A 17,460-nucleotide genomic window follows, 5' to 3' on the forward strand; every position below is an offset into this window, starting at 1 on the left:
CACCACTCTCTGTGCTCTGTAGGGTGCCTGGGATGTGAGCAAGCACAGCATAAGGATAGTCAGGGATAACAGCCTTATCTTGGCCAGCTTGAGAGGTTCCTGCTCCTCCCAACTTTGAAGCACAAAGAGGATTCCAGGGCCAACTTTTTACTGTGAATTTTCGTCTGTTTTCCTCACAAAGAGATTCAACACCAATTTCCCAGTGATTGGTCTCAGTGTGACAGGATAGGCCCCCTCCCAGGAGTCAGCCTTGTTCATAATCTAAAGGAAGTACTCTTGTAATGTGACATTGAGGGCAACAACACCAAAGCCAGCTGGTCTCTGTGTTCTCTCGTGACTACTAGGATAATTGTACTTGCTAATTCACTGTTTGAGCCTTTTTAGAAATTCCTTAAGCAATTCCTCTTTATCATAATAAATTGACACTGACATTCTGTCTCTAGTTTCAAATTCAGATTCCACGGTGTGTCTTTCATGAAGCTCTGATGGTGACACATATGCACCTGTGGTTTCACTTGGTGTTCAATAAAAGACCAAAGTTATGCAACTGAAATATAAGGAAAAACAAAGCAAAAGGTGAAGGGAAGTGTATCTGACCTACAGTTAAAATACAGAATTTTATTTACTCTTGAACCAAACAGACGGGCCAGGCTGACTAAGGACACTTCAGAACTTGCAAAAAAAACCCCAAATAAACAACCCTCCTTATGGGCAGCATGGAAGGAGACTGAACAGCACAACATTTACACCACACTGCCATAAGGGATGAGCTCCTGCATAATACAAAGGAGGCAGCCATATGGCTGCCACACATGAGAAATTGTCAAGTTGTCATTTAAATGTTAAACTGGGTTTTATGGAGACAGCATAGTGGCTGCTTAGGGAGCTTGATGAGCAACACAAGGCTGGTAGAGGGCCTCTGCAGGTGTGAAGTTATGACAGCAATATCTGGAAGTCCAAAGTGTAAGCCCCTGTTAAATTAGTTACTCTCAGAGAACATTTTTGGATGTAATTCACATTGCATTAATTGCTGGGAATTATCTAGTTCCAATTTTGAGCCTCTTTCAGCTTCACTTGCAGTTCCCAAAGCAGACCTGTCTGTTTACATTGTGCATTTGTCCTGATGTTATTTTGCTGATTCAATCCTTCTGTGAGCACTTGTGCCTGAGAGAGTGAATGATAAACATCAGACTACGTGTTATTTCTGTGACCTTCTGAATATCTGATCTGAACACTGCAAACCAGTCTCTAGTCTAAAAAGAGTGGTGGGAACAGACATAGAAAACAGTTGTGATGGCATAAAATAGTGCTGGAGCTTTCTTTAGGGACAATTTTTTGTCTTCTTATAAGGAAGATAAATTTGGAGCCTTTTCATAGCTTCTGTGATCTTGTTTTTCAGTTTAAAAATGACTAACTCTAAATTTATTTCCACACAGCATTGCTTAGTGAATGGTGTATTATTGCTACTAAACCAGATTATAGGAAATACCCACATGCTGTAATTTTAAGTGATTTTTAAAGAACTCTTTGAGAAGTCCCATTTCTGCAGAGCTCACTGCTGGAAAAGATTTAGTGGGTTGAGCTGTGCCTTCCAGACAAAGCTGCAGACCAGTGCAGTGGGCCAAGAGCACTGTGCCCCACAGCCCTGAGGAGCTTTTGCCATTCTTGCCTGGGAAAAGAAATGACTGCAACCCTGAAACCCGGAGTGAGCCACAAGCTCAGGCATGTGCAGCTCAGCCTCCTCTCTACCTCTCCTCCTGGCCAGCTGCTCTGAGTCCAGAAGAATAAATGCATGAGAGATTATCCTCATTTGCTAAGCAGATCCTGAGACCTCCATGCTCTGAGCAATGAGGCTGTGATGGGTTTCCACCTCCCTGTCCCAATGTGTTTAGACAAGAGGGCAGCCCAGCCTTGTTCTGTGAGTGTGTGCTATGCCTTGGCAGGCAATCTTTCCTACTCAGTGATATTTGTTTTCCACAGGCTTATAAATGTGCTGAACTGAATTTCCTAGGACTGAGGTAAATAATAAGAGAAATCACTTCGGGAAAACAGAAATCCTCACATGCCAGTGAGGAGGTTTTAATCTGCACTAGAAATGGGTGAAAACAATAAGCACCATGCATCACTTGAGCATGAATTATTTAAGGATTTTTCTCTTCCCCTTGGAGTTCTGAATTTTCAAGGAAAAAACAAAAAAGTAGGCTGGAATAGAGGAGGGGAACAGATGGGAGCAAAAGGATGAAAGGGTACTCACTGTGGCACGATTATGATTTGAACAAAGCAGATGAAGAGGAAGACTAGGGAGGCACAAGCCACATAGGCTCCAAACCTGTCATCCACCTGCTTGGAGTACTGCAAAAAAACACAGTTATTATGTTAGTGGGAAATTTGGCTGGCTGCCATCAAAAACTTCTTGCTTTTGTCTAGGTCCTTGGAAAGCAGTGCTGGTATAAAACAACTTTCCCAACTCTCCTCTCCCAGGCAATCTGTAAGGGCAAGAATGGGCCCAAAGGCCAGGGAAGAAACCCACAGAGCTGGGTGAAGAGAGGATTCACCAGCTGCCCCTTGCATGAGAGGAACAGAAATGGATTATCTGGGACCAAGATTCTAGGTCACTGTCATCAGACCTAAACTTCTTGCATGGGAAGTTTCCTCCAAGAGGGACAAATGCTGCTAATGACTTGCTAAAACCTTGCATTTGTGCAGATGACTTGACTCGTCCTGGTGGCAGTGCAAGGCTGCTGTGCTTGTCACACAGTCTCTCCTTCCAGCTTCTTGTCATCATATCAGCCACGTGGGAGCTGCACCCTGTTCCCAAAGATGCTTTCTTTAGCTTGGAGCTCAGTTCTCAGCACAGACCATATCAGTGTTTGAACCACAAAATAGAAGGTGCTCTGAACAGGTGAACCACTAATTTTCCTGGCAGTTTTCAGCTATAAAATTGAAGAGGAGGAGTGGGGGGAAATTACATGCTCGAGCTTTTATCCAGTCCCACACTGAATCATTGAACAGCTGTAAATCCTCAAAAGCTCTGCTTTTGTAATAGGTAGTCATTCTTGTCAAGGAAAGACTGTTTCTAAATAAAATTATAAAATAATTAGTGCAGATATATATGAAGTGTTTTCCCTGGAATAATGAGTTTAACCCACAGACCACTCAAGCATCCAAAGGATATGTGCTTGAATAAAAAATGAAAGAAAAAAAGGATTACTTTCTTTGTGCAATTAAACCCACCATTTCTTATGGTACCTTTAATAATGTCATCCAGGTACCTCTAGACTTAGAAATTAGACTTGGAAATTAACTTTTCAGCCATCTAGAGCTGATGATAATGGATAGTCTCTACTATATAGTCAGGGAAATGGTCTTTGCCTGACAGCAATATCTGAAACCAGATCAGGAAGAAATCAACTGCTCATGAGCTTGAGGTCTGTTACTCCCCTTTCTCACATTTTTGGGATAGAGAACTATTTCTTGCTTAAAATGGGCTCCCAAAAATATCCAGAGTACAGATAGCATCCCGATGAGCCCTAATAGTACCTGTGGCTCTATGGGGACAAAGGGCAGAGGAGTCCCTCCAGGGGAGGAGTCCCTCCAGAGGAGCTTAGGTAGGCTGAAGTGGGCTTCTCCAGTGATTTGAGGGAGATAAGGGGTGAATGCAATCTCAGTTTGGAGTCTGACAGTCAGAGAAAAAATCTGGTTTATTCTGGATTCCCTTTACTGCTTATCACTGCACATTCACGTGTGTCTGATAGAATTGGCTTTCCTGGCCAGTGCTCCCTTCAGATGACTGTGATTTTTTTTTAGGACAAGTTACATTAAAGTTTCCCATGAAGAAGCATGGATTTTTTAAAGTCACAACCCCACCTCCAGCACCCAAACTACAGCTTAAACCCTAGATATAACAGCCTAACTTTCTGCAGGAGAATTAAAACTCCTAACAAGCCTGGCTGACCCACTGCAATGGTTTCTGGACAGCGTTACCTTTTTCTCCAGGTCAGGCTCCCTGAATGTTAAGAGGAATTTGCGCACGTGCTCTGAGCGTAACCGATCGATGCTTCTGGCGTCGATGGCCCGGCCCAGAAACTCATCCACTTCATCCTCTGGGTTCATGCTCTCCTGGGTGCTCCTGGGGATGCCATGGAAAGGGAGCATAAGAGCACAAGGTAATTTCTGCCTCTGCACCGTGTGTTATTGCAGTGCATAATGAGCTGGAGGTTAATGGCATTTTGCTCCAGTTGGGAGAGGGACTGGGAGCAGAGAGGGAGTGGTATCAGCTCTGGAGCTCACTGCCAGTCCCAAGTCATTACTACAAAGCTTCTATTTATTTGCCCTGTTTCTATACTACATCTGTTTCCTCGCACTCAGGTGTCATTTCCATCCCTCATTATCTAAAACCACTGGGTAGCCTTGTTCCCCTTGTCCTCTGACTTATCCTTCCCTGCACTGCTGTACTCCTGTAGCTCCTACTGCCTGCACTGAAAAAAAATGATTTATGCCTCCAGTCATATTTCATGCTTTCTAGTAACAATTTCTCTAAATATTATTTGAAAATTTCCAAACTTGAACAATTCTCCCTTTTTGAGAAAAAGTTGTTTACAGAACAAACATTTGGGGAAAAAAATGTGGCCTGACTCCCCTTCACACAGTTACTCATGAGTATAAAGCATAAAACAGAAAGAAAAATCTGCTTACAAGATATTTACTTTAGGGAAGGTTGTAAAAGAAAAGGCAACAGAAGAAAAAAATACAAATTTGATTCTGCTTTCTAAATATGTGGAACAAGATTATAATCTTTTTTGCCACTGTTTTTCTGAATCTCTGCTGTAGCTAGAGAAAAATGAAGCTGATTTTCAAAAACTATTGAGAAAAAATAACGCTGTAAATTCAATTGTCCTGAGGCATTTTGCACTGAGGATGAGGAAACCTGAAGCACCTCCCCAGATTCTAGTTATTTTTAAAATCTAACAGTATTTTAATGACTTGATGCTGTCACTTTAATGGCCTGCCCTCAAACGAGCTATAGGCAGAAATTAAAAGCTAATCCTGAAGTGCTGTTTTTCTGCTCTGCTTGCATGATTGCCCAGGTTATCCCCAGGGTTTGCCAATAGTTATCCACTGAAATATGCCCCCCTTTGCACAGGGGTATATTCTAGCAGATAACTATTTCTGTGTGCAAACCCCACGGTGCCACAGCAACTCTGGGCTTCTGCTGTGTGACCCTCCCCAGCTCTGGAGGAAAAATCCTGGGGTCTGAAAAGCACGATGAAAAGCTACTCTGCTTTATTTCCCTGGTTTCATTTGTACTGCACCAGAGCACACAATGCACTCTGTGTTGCAGCCAGCAGGCTCCCGCAGGTAAGGCTGTGCTGGAAAGCAACTCACAACCCAGAATGTGACTCTGTTTTAAAAGTTAAAGGTCTCTTTCCAAAAGGAAGGCTCTTTCAAAGCTTTCTGCAAAACTGGATCAGATTTTAAGAAGGCCTCTGTACCTCAACTATCAGGTCTATCAGGTCTATCTGCTCATTTCCATTCTACCACTCCTTGACCCAGATAGCGAGCTGAATGTGTCTGCACCTCAGCTGGGTCATGACAGCACAGCAGTGGCATCTACTCAGTGCCTATACAGCAGTTACAAGCCTAGTTTGTCTCAAGGTCTAATCTCTGTTTTAGTCAACCTTAATATTTCAAAGGGGTTGGGGAAAGAGTTTTTTATTTTGGGGCTCTAGAAGTTATTTAGTTCCTAGAAATTCATATAATCAGCTTTGAAAATAAAAGTGGGGTTTTTTTCCTACAAGGTCAGGACATTCAATTTACTTCCTCAGAGGAAGTACATCTGCTTGAGCATTCAAGGGGATGCTGCTTCTTTTCATTCAGTCCTTGCAGCGTCTTCTGGGCTCATAAAAACGAGGAAGGAAATCATTAGGCTTTGTATTTACAGAATGCCTTCCAAGGCCCTGTGAGTTCTGTACACACTGGGGCCATTCCCATTTCCCCGCTCCGCACTGCACGCAGATGGGATGCGCTCTCCGCTGCAACCCAGCTGGGCAAAGAGCACTCACATTTCCAGTTCCAGTCTGAAGAACCTGCCTGCTTGGTGTCCACCTCAGCTGCCTGCAGGTCTGTAATAGGTTGTTTTACTGCTCAGGGTGTTTCTAATACTACAGTAAGCTCCGAGGTTGCAGGCTGTGTGGAGTTACCCCTGCTGGTTTGAAATTGCCTTGCTGGGACATTGGCAGTGGGCAGCCACCCTCACAGAGACTGCAGGGAAGCTCAGTCACCTTGCACAGCCTGAGCTGTTCAGGTGACTTTCACAGCCCATTGTACCCAAGCTAAATTACAGTGCAGCAAGTTTGGGTACATTTGCAGAAATGCAATTTTAAATTGGTATATTAAAGTTCCCAGTTCTAAGGAGTGCCCTGGAGGCAGTGCTTGTAAGTCAGAGCTGAGCTACTGCCATAGATTAATGAAATTCATATGTCAAAATGCCTTTTGATATATTGATAGTATGGCTGGTGGAGGGAAGGGTGGAAATGAGGATTTCAGGCTGCCATGAAACTTCCAAAAACACATCCTAAAAGCAGTGCTGAGGTTTCTTCAAATGCAGCCAACAGAAAATTGTGTCAAGGGACAGGAACAGCACAAACAAGAGCTTGTAGCAACTTTTTCACTCTGCTTGCAAATGTGAATGCTACCAATTAACCCAGAGATGCTGGCTTCAGAGTGGTCCAAAAATGTGCTCTTGATTTAATTACTTTCTGCCAATGCAGAGTGTGACCACTGCCAAAACTACATGTATGCCATAATTTTAAATGCTTCATGCTTAGGTTGAGTAACTAAACCTGCACTCATGCACATGAGATTTTGTCCTGTTTTCAGGGATGTGTGCTGCCCACGTCTTCCTTTGCTGCCAGACAAAAGTATTGACCCTCAGTATTTCTGCACATGAAGGAGCTGCCTCAGGACCTGACATGGTTTAGGTATCTAATTTTAACCATTCTCACCATGAACATACTCTGCTAGAGATTTATTTTTGCCAAATCTTTGTACTTGAGTTAAACAGATTTCTGGATAAAGAGAATCAGAGGCAAGTAGTAGCTTCTTTTGGTACTGAACAGAAATGCAAAAATCCTGAAATCTGTATAATAAGCTGGCACCACCCTGAGTGAGACAGCTCAGCTATTGGCTGTAACAGCCCAAGGAACCTTTCAAACTATAGGATGGAGAACAGAGATTATGGCCCTTGGAGCAACAGAGGAGATGCTGCTCCTCAGCTGTTGGGTGACTCTGCTGTGGACCAGCACTGAGGCAGCTGATTTTTGTGTTTTCTTGCAGAAACTATGAGGAAAAATACTATTTCATGAGGGATACTGAAAATTTCTGTATTCCTATGAATTATTTTGTTGTAATCTGTTAACTCTTTTCTGCCCAAAGCATATCTAACATCAATGGAGTTTCCCAGCATGCATGGATACCACAGGAGACAGTGAACAGTAAACAGTGGGACCAGAGAAACATCCCAGGGTGCACAGAGCTAAATGTTACAAAAATCCAGTTTGCAGGAAAGATCAAGGGAAGGAGAGAATGACTCTTAATATTGCCATATTCAAACTTATCACTTTCCATTTTTGCAGCTGCTCTCCACCATAATGTGAATTTTGCCACAGCTGGATGCCTAGAGCTTACAGAAGCATTTAACTGTCCCAGCTCACAGAAATCCACTCAGCCTGAGAAACATGACAAAGAGCAACAGCAACATATTTTAGGCATCAGTCTCCTCCACTGTTGCCTGACTGGCTCTAAGCAAGCTTGTAATTAATGCCATTCAGCAGGACTGAATATGAAATTATTCTAAACACCTTCAATACAGGAAATGCTTTTGTTGTGTCCAGTTGTAGAAGTTAAAAAGTGAATGTGTTTGGGTTTTTTCCTCCAAAGGCAATTTTTCAAAATAAAATTGTTTTAACAATTAAATTAAATTAACATTAAATTGTTTTAACAATTTCTCTAAAGTTCTACAGGAAAAAATGAAAATGCTGCTAAAATTTGGCTATATTTTAGACCATTAAACTTTGAATTTACTCTTTCAAAAAAGTTATCATTTCTGAGTGTATTTTTATATGCAGAAATAAGTAATATGCAATAATGAGTAACATAAAATATATACAAGTAAACTCAGAAGTGATACAGGCATTTCAATTCATACATGAACCTTTCTTATTGGAGATGTCCAACACTTATATATACTTCAGAGGAAGATTTTGTCTTGGCTTATTTTTAAAGAGTGGAGATTATCTGGGGCAAGGGGAAGTGCAGCAAAAGCATTTTAATTATAAAAGCAAGTTAGAAGCACCAAACAAATAAATGTTTTGAGGGCAGTGGCTGTTCTGAATGCACATCAGTCAATCCTGTGCCCTCAGCTGGCTGTCCCTCCAGGACAAACCTCTGGGGAGCCCAAGCATTATTTTTGGCTTCTGGGCATCAATTTTTGTCCTTTTTTAATATGAGAAAAAAAATCCCAAACGTGTAAACATAACAGTGTATGACAGAAGTAAATTTGCTTACTTGTCCTTGGGGTCCTCGAAACCCTGAAAGAAAGGAAAAGGGCACAAGGGTGAGCAAACAGGCTGACCTTGAGAACACAAAGCATCCCAGGAACAGCATTTCACAGGGGACTTTTCAGGACACTCATTTGTTAGGTGTGGATGGACAGCTTTTCCCACCCACAACAATATTTTGTGCAGGCCTGCCAGCGGGCAGAAGAGCAGCTTGGGAAAAACACATTCCTTCAGATATAAATTCATGGGAGTGCAGATAAAGGAAACGTTTCAGCTGACTGCTGGCACACTTTATTTCAGGTGTCTTCTTTTTAGCAGTCACCATTACAAATGATACAATGGAAATTGTGCTGATATTTTAACTGAGGATGTGTTTTACTTGAAACAAAACTCAGAACAATAACTGAAATCAACCCCCTGTATTCAACAAGGCTGCATCTCTTTATACCAGGGCTCAGCTAGGGGCAATGGATGCATTTTGGTTTTCATCTCTCCCAAGGGTCTCCATGCTCCCCCCCTCATCACATGCACACACAGAACATATTTTCTTGAATAAGATTTCAGGAATTATTTATGATATTTGCAATAGCCCAAATATTCACAATTCTTTCAGGACCACCTGAATAGATTAAGTATTTATGAGTCATCCATAGTTGTAATAGCTAGAAGGCCTTAGACAAAATTTTATATGGGGGCAAAAGTTTATTTGCTTAGCATTAACATACCTAACAGACCAAATTACATCAAAATTGCCATTTTGCATGGGCTGAAACAAAATGTGCCCTCTGACATCTTGGCTTAAATTTAACTGTAGTCAAGAAAAGTTGTATATTTGACAAATAGGGTCAAATACTCAGGCACAGAGTTTGTACCCTGTGTTCCAAAACATAAAACAAATGTAGCTGGGAGATATGAAGAATTGCTTTTGTTTTTCTCCCAGAGACCTCAGGCCAAAACTGCTCAGGGCACGTGAGGATATTCCAGTTGCTGGACCTGCAGCAGCAACCATTCTGGGGGCAGCACACTGAAATCCACCCTGACTGTGGAAAATCAAACATCTTTGGGCAAAAGTCTTCCCACAGGGGCCTTGTCCAAAACCATCAGAAACAACAACATTGACCAGATACTAAATGAGAACAGATTTTGCCCTTGCAGTGAGTTAGCAATGTGGCCACATGGCAGAAAGAAAGCCAACACACCAGCTTTGCCAGAGGGAAAAAGTGAGGTCTGTCACTCAGGTCAGCAGCCAGGACTGTGATTCACTGAGAGAGCAATTCCCATTTTTGATACTCTGTTTCAGACTAAAACCACACTCCTAAACAGAAACTGTCATTCCAACTTAACCCATCAGAAATTCAGATCAAGGAAGTCTCTCAGTCCCATGTCACAGCCACCACCAGATTCAGTGGGAAGAAGGAAATAATAATGTTGATTCAAAGTTAGCATGTCCAGTTATTCAAGTAAAAAAAAAAAAAGTACTTTCTGATTTCATGTTAAAGAGTGATCATTCAACCTTTTGTTGCGTGGGTTTTTTTCCTTCTTCTTTTGCCTAATTATTTTACAGTTGTCAAAAATATCTGATTGATTTATTTATTTATCTTCTAAGTAATCCTACAACACAGTGCCAAAACTGAAAGCTCACTGATTAATCATGGAGACAAAATGCTCACTAATTTGTCTGGTGTCATAGTCAGTTAGGCTGGGAAAAAAAAAACCAAGTCAACTGAACATGAATAGCTACCAGCCAAGAAATAAGCAGAGGGAAGGCATGAGAAAACAGCCAGTACTTTATTAGATAGATATCAAGGTCACTTTTTCAAGCTTAGCCAGTTGGGAACTGGATGACTGACTGCAGTGGGAGAGTCCCCTAAAATGGTCTGATTTTCACAACCAGCTGTGTAACCCTCCATCCCACTGAATTCCTCAAACTAAACACAGATCTCACACTCCTGCCTTTGGGATGCACAAGTTTGAGGACACAGGCTGACCAGGTCAAGTCACTAGAACAGCTCAGCAAGCATATCCTCAAAAAATTCCCCAATATTTCAAGTGTGGAATAATATTTAACTGGCCATTTATATGGGTGAACACTTAATCCACATGGAGTTTGATTCTGCCCTGCTTCTCTTCCTCAGCAAAACTGTTACAAGGAAAGTTTCTAAAATAAAAGAGAATTAATTGATCTAGCTTTTCAATTTACAATACAAAATTGTGCTTGAAATTCTGGAAATTATTCTTGATGGCAACTCAAATTAAATTGGTGCTTCAAAACTAAAGACCAAAAAAATACATGTTTCACATATAGCAGAAAAGAAAAAGACTATCACATTTTCTTTCCTGGATCTTCATTTAAGAAGGCTAAATATTTAAGAGTGACTTGAACTTTAATTAGAGAGAATCAGTTTAAAATTAAATGTTGTAGGAACCTGTTTAAGTTAAGCAAATTAAATGATTCACTTCAAATGCTCCCATTTCATACTAAAGATTCTTCAAGCAGAATTGCCAAAAATGGAATTGTTCTAGAGAAAGGTCTGTGGGATTATTTTAGGAAGAAAATCCTTAAACACAGTTTCTTAAAACCTGGTCATTTATTACAGGATATCTTTCTTATTTGCACTGGAAGACTTTGCCAGGATATAGAGCAAATACACCTCTCGGACCTGGCTGTGACCAGAGATTTTCCTCCCTCTCCACTAAAGCATCCATGTTTCAATCACTCACCAAGAAGCCTTTCAGGCAGAGGAGGTGATCAGGTGCTCAGGGTCATGCTGCCCACCCTGCTTTAGGTTGGGAGGGAAATTCCCCCCTGGGTTTTGGTTAATGTGCTTTCACCTCTCCCACTCTTGAGGGCATGCTCGGTTCATTGAAGAATCTGCACTTCAAATTATTTCCTTCCCCTTGCACAAGGCTTGAGCACTAATGACATGTTGATCTTTTTTTCTTCTCCCCAGCTGGCAAATAGTTTAGTATCTTCAGGAGTCAGATGTTTTGCTCCAGCCCTTGGCTCAGAGTAAGGCTGCTCCCATCAATTGCAATGGTCTGTGTTATACACAGGATAAACACACAACCAAGCCTGCAGGAATAGGGGTGAGATGGATTTTTCTTCATTCCTACTCATAATCTGGTAGCCAAACTTCCAAACTCTAGAGAAATACGAGGGGTTAAAGGCACTGTTTAGTACCCCTCATGTGATCCACTGGACAGCCAGGTTGGACAGCTGGTTTGGGTACTGCTGCACAGAGATATGGCAAAATTGGCATTTCTGCGCAAACATATACAGAAATTTGACCCCCCCCCAAAAAAAAAAAAGCCCAAAACTGATAAAAATGAGATGCCTGTCATTTAGGAGAGGGAGTGTAAAGGGATAGGAAGAGGAACAACCAATTCCTGGAGTTAAGAATTTAAATCCCTTCTTGACTGCTCATGGATTTGTACCCAGCAGACTGAAAAAATACCAGTGGTTTTCCAGGAAGCTATGGAGAAAAGGCTGGGAATTGTCAGTAGGGCTGAAAATTACAAAAGTGATGATGGCTACAAGAATCAGACAGATAGGAGTTTGCAGGATTTCAAGAATAGCTCCATAATCATGATGAAAAAGTTGCCCTTGTTCAGGCCAAAATTCCTTCCTTCTGGAAGGGACCATAAGGCATGAGATAGGTCTTACCACAGTACAGTACTAATGGACTGCTGCACATAGGACCTCATGCAAATTTTATTCAGTCTCATTTTAAATATCCCTGATACTGGTGTTTTTCTCATTCCCCCAGGAAGCTGTATTACTCTGCCATCAGATTGCAAAAGCAAAGGTAATAGCATTTAATAGTTCCTCTGGGACTAAGACAAGTCCTCTCTTTCACTTCAGGAACAACCCAAACTCAGCTGAATCAACTCCCTTAAAGGCTCTGCTCTTTTGTCTTTTCTACAGGAGATCATTAAAAAGCCTTATTGTTTTATGGCAGGTCAGGTGACTCAGAATCCACACTGACATCCTCAGTGGGAGTAGATGTGCAGGAGGAAGAAAAGAGGGAATGTTACTACCTCAGTCCCTATGGCCCCTAAGGCTTACTACTTTATGGGGGATATTTTATGAATATCTATTGTGCTAAAAGCTCATATGACTGCCATCTCTCTGCTTGACTTCTAAATTAACTAAGCCCTTTTCTTTGAAGATTAAAACTGATTCCTTAAATAGAATGACAAAGTGTTTGTCAAAGACATGACAAGCTGATTGCTACACCATAACACTTCAAATCAAGAACGATTAGAAATAATAATTCTAACTTTGAGAACACTGGCTGCAATTATTAACATATCGTAAATATGCAAAGAAAAGTGGAGTAGATTTTATATGCTTTTAACTTTTCATTTAACTCCAAAAATAAGGCAGTAGAGGGGTTGATGAGCTTCATGACCTTCTTAATGGCAATATGTGTGGGAAGCATAAATTCCACCCTTAAAAACTTCGTTCTCAACTCCAGCAAAGATCTTAGGAGCAAAAATGACAAAGAAACTAAATTTTCTTACCCTGTTTTCATTTCCATAACAAAGTCAAAATAGAACTTACATGATGTTAAAGCAGAAATTGAAATAACTTTGGACTTAGGGACAAAATGAGCTTTGTAAGAGTTAAGGCCAACTTGCAGAGGTGCTTCCCAGAGACAGGGACCATGGAAAACAGAAAGGGAGAGTGACAGGCTGAGAGTAGCTGTTGATAAAAACAAACCTGCTTTGGCTCTACCACAAAACTAATTATTCACATCTATTTTCAGCACTGTTGTACCTTCTGCTTTGTCCCTGTGGTCAAAAAGACAACGCTATGAAGATAGACGCTGTCAGGTGTAAATGCAGAAGCAAAACTGAAGGACTTCAAAGCACTCAAGCCAAAAATAACACAATTTCTGTTTCCAGAGTCCAGAAAGAATAAAGCCTGATAGGAAGGATATTTAACAAGCATCTAAGTGCAGAACAACAGACTGGCAGAAAACCAGTTTATGAAACAGATGAAATGATAAGTGTGTCTGCTATAGCTGGAACAGAGACTAATGAGGTCTGAAAAGGAAAGCTGAAGTGCTCATTTTCTGCAGCCCACCCCACTTGATAAAAAGACTTTAATTCCACAACACTGGTCACAGATGGTGAAACCCTCTGCTTTCTTCAACTCAAAATGATTCTGTAGGCAGTCCTCAGCTGGCAGACCAGACCTGGCCAATGCCACGAATTAATCTTGGCCATCAGATTTAAATCTATAGATCACAAGCGGTTACTTTGGCTGAAATAGGCTTTCTTTACCTTACTTTTAATTAACTTCTGGCTCTGAACTCACACCTCTGAAAAGTGCAGGTTGCTCACAGTTTTCTGTGAACTCTGAATCCAAATTTCTCCAGTCTAAAGGTCACATTTTCAAGTGAAATGGTTTCTGGTTCTGTGCCTCATTTGTGAACAGCTTTTAGAACTTGCAAAGCAGACATAAAAATAAGCAGTCCTAGAAATGCTCTAAATCAGTTCCTGGCTCCATAATCTCTGCCCTTCCATGTCTACTCTCCAAATGATGATAAATACCACAAACTTCTCCAGAAACTACTGTTTGCCTTCTAATCAGATGCAGACAGACTGGATCCCAGCCTAACCAGCCTTAATTGAAATTGCCCACTGGTGCTGGCCAGAGCTGCTCACCCTGTCTGAAACCCAGACCCAAACCTGCTGACCTGCAGCCTTTTGACATTAAGGCTTACTGCCTGCTTGAGAAGGCTTTAGAAATCATTCTGGGAAGTGCCACCAATCCACCTGTGCAATGCTTCCATGAACATTGGAAGAAGTGTTTCTTTGAATAAAAGGGAATTGTATCTTTATTTCTGCAGGCTAAATTTAGTCCCAATCAAAACCAGTCTGACACATTTTAGTACTGTCTCAATCCAAATGACCTTTCCCATATGAGTAAAATTTATTCTAGAAAAGGGTACTGAATGGTGGGAAAATTATCAGTGCAAGGCTTCCAAGCAAATATCAAACTCTTCCTAGGTTTCTCGATAGCAGCTGCAGATCTGCTGTTGCACTGATTAGTTCTTTACAAGAAGGATTCTTATCCCTCTTTTAAAGAAGTAATCAAGGATGATTGCAAGTCCAGATCGACTAGAATAAAAGGCTAGCAGATGAGGATACCAGAGTGTAAAGCCTCTGACAATTTGAGCAATGTACATTGTACACCCAGTCATTTGTGTGAGATCCCATGGATCATGTGAATCAGGCAAACCCTTTCTCCAGGTGAGCACCAAAGCAATTACACAGCATAACTGCTGGATGGGATTCCTCCCCTTGCTGTTTGAGAGCTATCAAAACCAAACTGGCTCTGTAAAACCCAGACTAGACTAACAATTTCCTCCCAGATCTACAGCAATATGTGGAGATTACAGCAGAAGGGATTTTGTGAGTTTCTCCCTGCTTGATTACGAGTTAGATTACTACAATAGCAGTGAAAAAATAGTGGGTCAAATTCTTCTCCATTGGGGGCCCCTGCCCAGCTTTGCTGACGTCAGTGTTGCAATTACCAGATTTAGCAGATGATTGCTGGAAAAGAGGATAATGGTGACCTGCAGTTAAATGAAACCTTTCAGAGGAGGGTGAACCCTCAGTGCCTAATTCATGGACTCAAATCCAATTCTCTTTGACAGAGCTGACTGAGGAAAACTTGTCTTATGGAGCTTTTATTTTCTATTTCCATTATTTCTGATATTTAAGAGGTAGAATTGGCACAGAACCAGCTATGACATCTGTTCCACTGAGGCACCTGTCCCCCAGTTTTGATTTCCAAGTAACAAGATCTATTGTAAGGGCAACTTGGAGACATAAAGAGTGGAAATGAGCTGTATTAACAATGCAAAATGCAAAGAACTGTTTGATTTAGGACAGGGGGAACAGGACAAAGAATTATTTTATTATTGAATGACCCTGCTTGTAGATGAGTGCTGTTTCATTAGAAAACAAACACCAAGCCATCAAGGTAGATGGCTTGGTAGAAGGATGTGCAGAGCTCTGAGCAGCACCACAAGGAATCAGGACTGATTGCCTTTATCATGCCAGCCAGGATCCATTTTTATAACTTTGTCTCACATCTTTCACATCTGCATGCAGTGGTATTTCCTACACATATATAATCTCTATTTGATTTTATGTCAGTTTTTTACTTTGTAACTAACAGTGACTTCATACACAATTTCACTGCAAATTAAATGGTTCATTAGCTGTACTCAGACTCATGACAGAAGCATGGTCAGACTGAAACCAGCACTGCAACCAGGGAACAAACTTGATGAGGGAATCAGAGCTGTGCAGAGACATGGTAATAGTCTTCAACCACAGAGAAGATAATTGTAAAGGAGAGAAAATTAAACTGTCTTCTATCTACTGTGAATTGCTCATGCAGCACCATGGTTTCAAACTGAAGTGAAGACATGTGAAGTAAAACATCAACAAAAATCATAAAACTGTTGAAGAAAATGCCCAGCAAGACTTTCCATTCTTTCAGGTCTTTAAACAAGGGCTAGACAAGTCTCTGTCAGCAATGTTGGGGGTATAGCTGGCTCCTGTACAAAGTGGGGAGATTGATGGCATGAATCTCCGTGCAGCCCAGATCAGAAACTTTCTAAAATCTTTACATGTATTTCATATAATTCATAGATTATTTATTCCCTATACATTCTCCTAATAGAATGTTTTTAACCTTATTGTTTCAATATTTGCAAAGGATTTTGTGATGTCACTCCAGACTTAAAAGCCCTGAATAAAATAATTAGAAATTGTTCATGAAAATCAGGGATTTCACAAGCTTCTTATACAGGCTGTTCCTTGCATCTAAGTTTTTTTCTTAATTTAGACCTTCCTTTCAGCAAATTAAGATGATTATTTTTAAACCTGCCCTTTACAGTCATGGAGAATGATTTATCATTATTTTTTGTCCTTATAAACGTTCCTGTATTTGAAGACTTTTATTTCTAATCAGTCTTCTCCCTTCTAGGTTAGAGCAAACACAATATTTCAACACTTTCAGAGGACACACTGTTGAAACTCTGCTAATTTGTAATTTTGTCCACTAGATTATCTCATCCACATCTCCTAAAATCTCCTAAATCCACATTAACTCATCCACATCTCCTAAATTATTGTAATCCCAAACTGGATGTGCTTTTCTGGATACAAACTTAATAATGTTGAGCAGAGTAAAAGATGCAAGAAAATAATTTGTCATCTAGAACAGCCCTGTAATTTTGGAAAGTATCAACATTTCCCTTTTTATTGCTGTTTACAACAAACCTCTTTCAGTTTACAGTTGACTACAATCCCCAAATTGGTTTTTCTTTAATGGCAATTTTGTTTTGCTGATGAAAACTGAGACACGAGTATTATTTCCAGAAGTCTGAAATTCATCAATATTTATAAAAGCGCTCTGAAATATATACTGGGAAAAGCAAAGTATTTCTCAGTGGTCTATAAATATTGTTCTAGCTATAAATATACCTGTACTCTCAAATGCTTTTAAGTCCACTTATTTTTGACCCTCTTGCAATCACAAACTGGACTAGAGAGACAGTGGGGAAGGCAAGGCTGGTGCATGGAGGCTTGGGGGAATGAGCAGCACAGAAGTCTCCATTTCCAGAGAGATACAGTCAGTGGTGCTGGACTGATTGCTTTTGTTTAGGAAATGAGAAGACAAGCTGTAAAAAGCAATAAAAATAGAAAGCATCTCTGCTGTTCTGCCAGACTGTGGCTCAGTTCCTGCTCTGTGTGCAGCCCTGAGCTGATGCTGTGCAGGTTCCCCTGCCCTGGAGCTGCCCCCAGCCCCTGCAGCCCCTTGGGCTCCCAGGGCAGGGCTCCAGCAGAGGCTGCCAGCTCAGGGCAGGGCTCTTGG

At 41.0% G+C, this 17,460-nt stretch overlaps 1 protein-coding gene across 1 annotated transcript in view; it reads right to left on the bottom strand.

Moving 5' to 3' along the window:
- ADCY5 (adenylate cyclase 5) overlaps positions 1-17,460 on the bottom strand; it is a 204,269-nt gene that overhangs the window by 22,146 nt on the left and 164,663 nt on the right. Inside the window, exons 9-11 of the mRNA XM_066553913.1 lie at positions 8,566-8,588; positions 3,985-4,129; positions 2,255-2,352 (exon numbers count right to left, since the gene is read on the bottom strand). Coding sequence (XP_066410010.1) covers positions 2,255-2,352; positions 3,985-4,129; positions 8,566-8,588 — 266 coding nt within the window. The remainder of the gene's footprint in view (positions 1-2,254; positions 2,353-3,984; positions 4,130-8,565; positions 8,589-17,460) is intronic.

Source organism: Molothrus aeneus, chromosome 7 (assembly GCF_037042795.1).
Source record: "Molothrus aeneus isolate 106 chromosome 7, BPBGC_Maene_1.0, whole genome shotgun sequence".
In the NCBI taxonomy this organism is placed as follows: Eukaryota; Metazoa; Chordata; class Aves; order Passeriformes; family Icteridae; genus Molothrus; species Molothrus aeneus.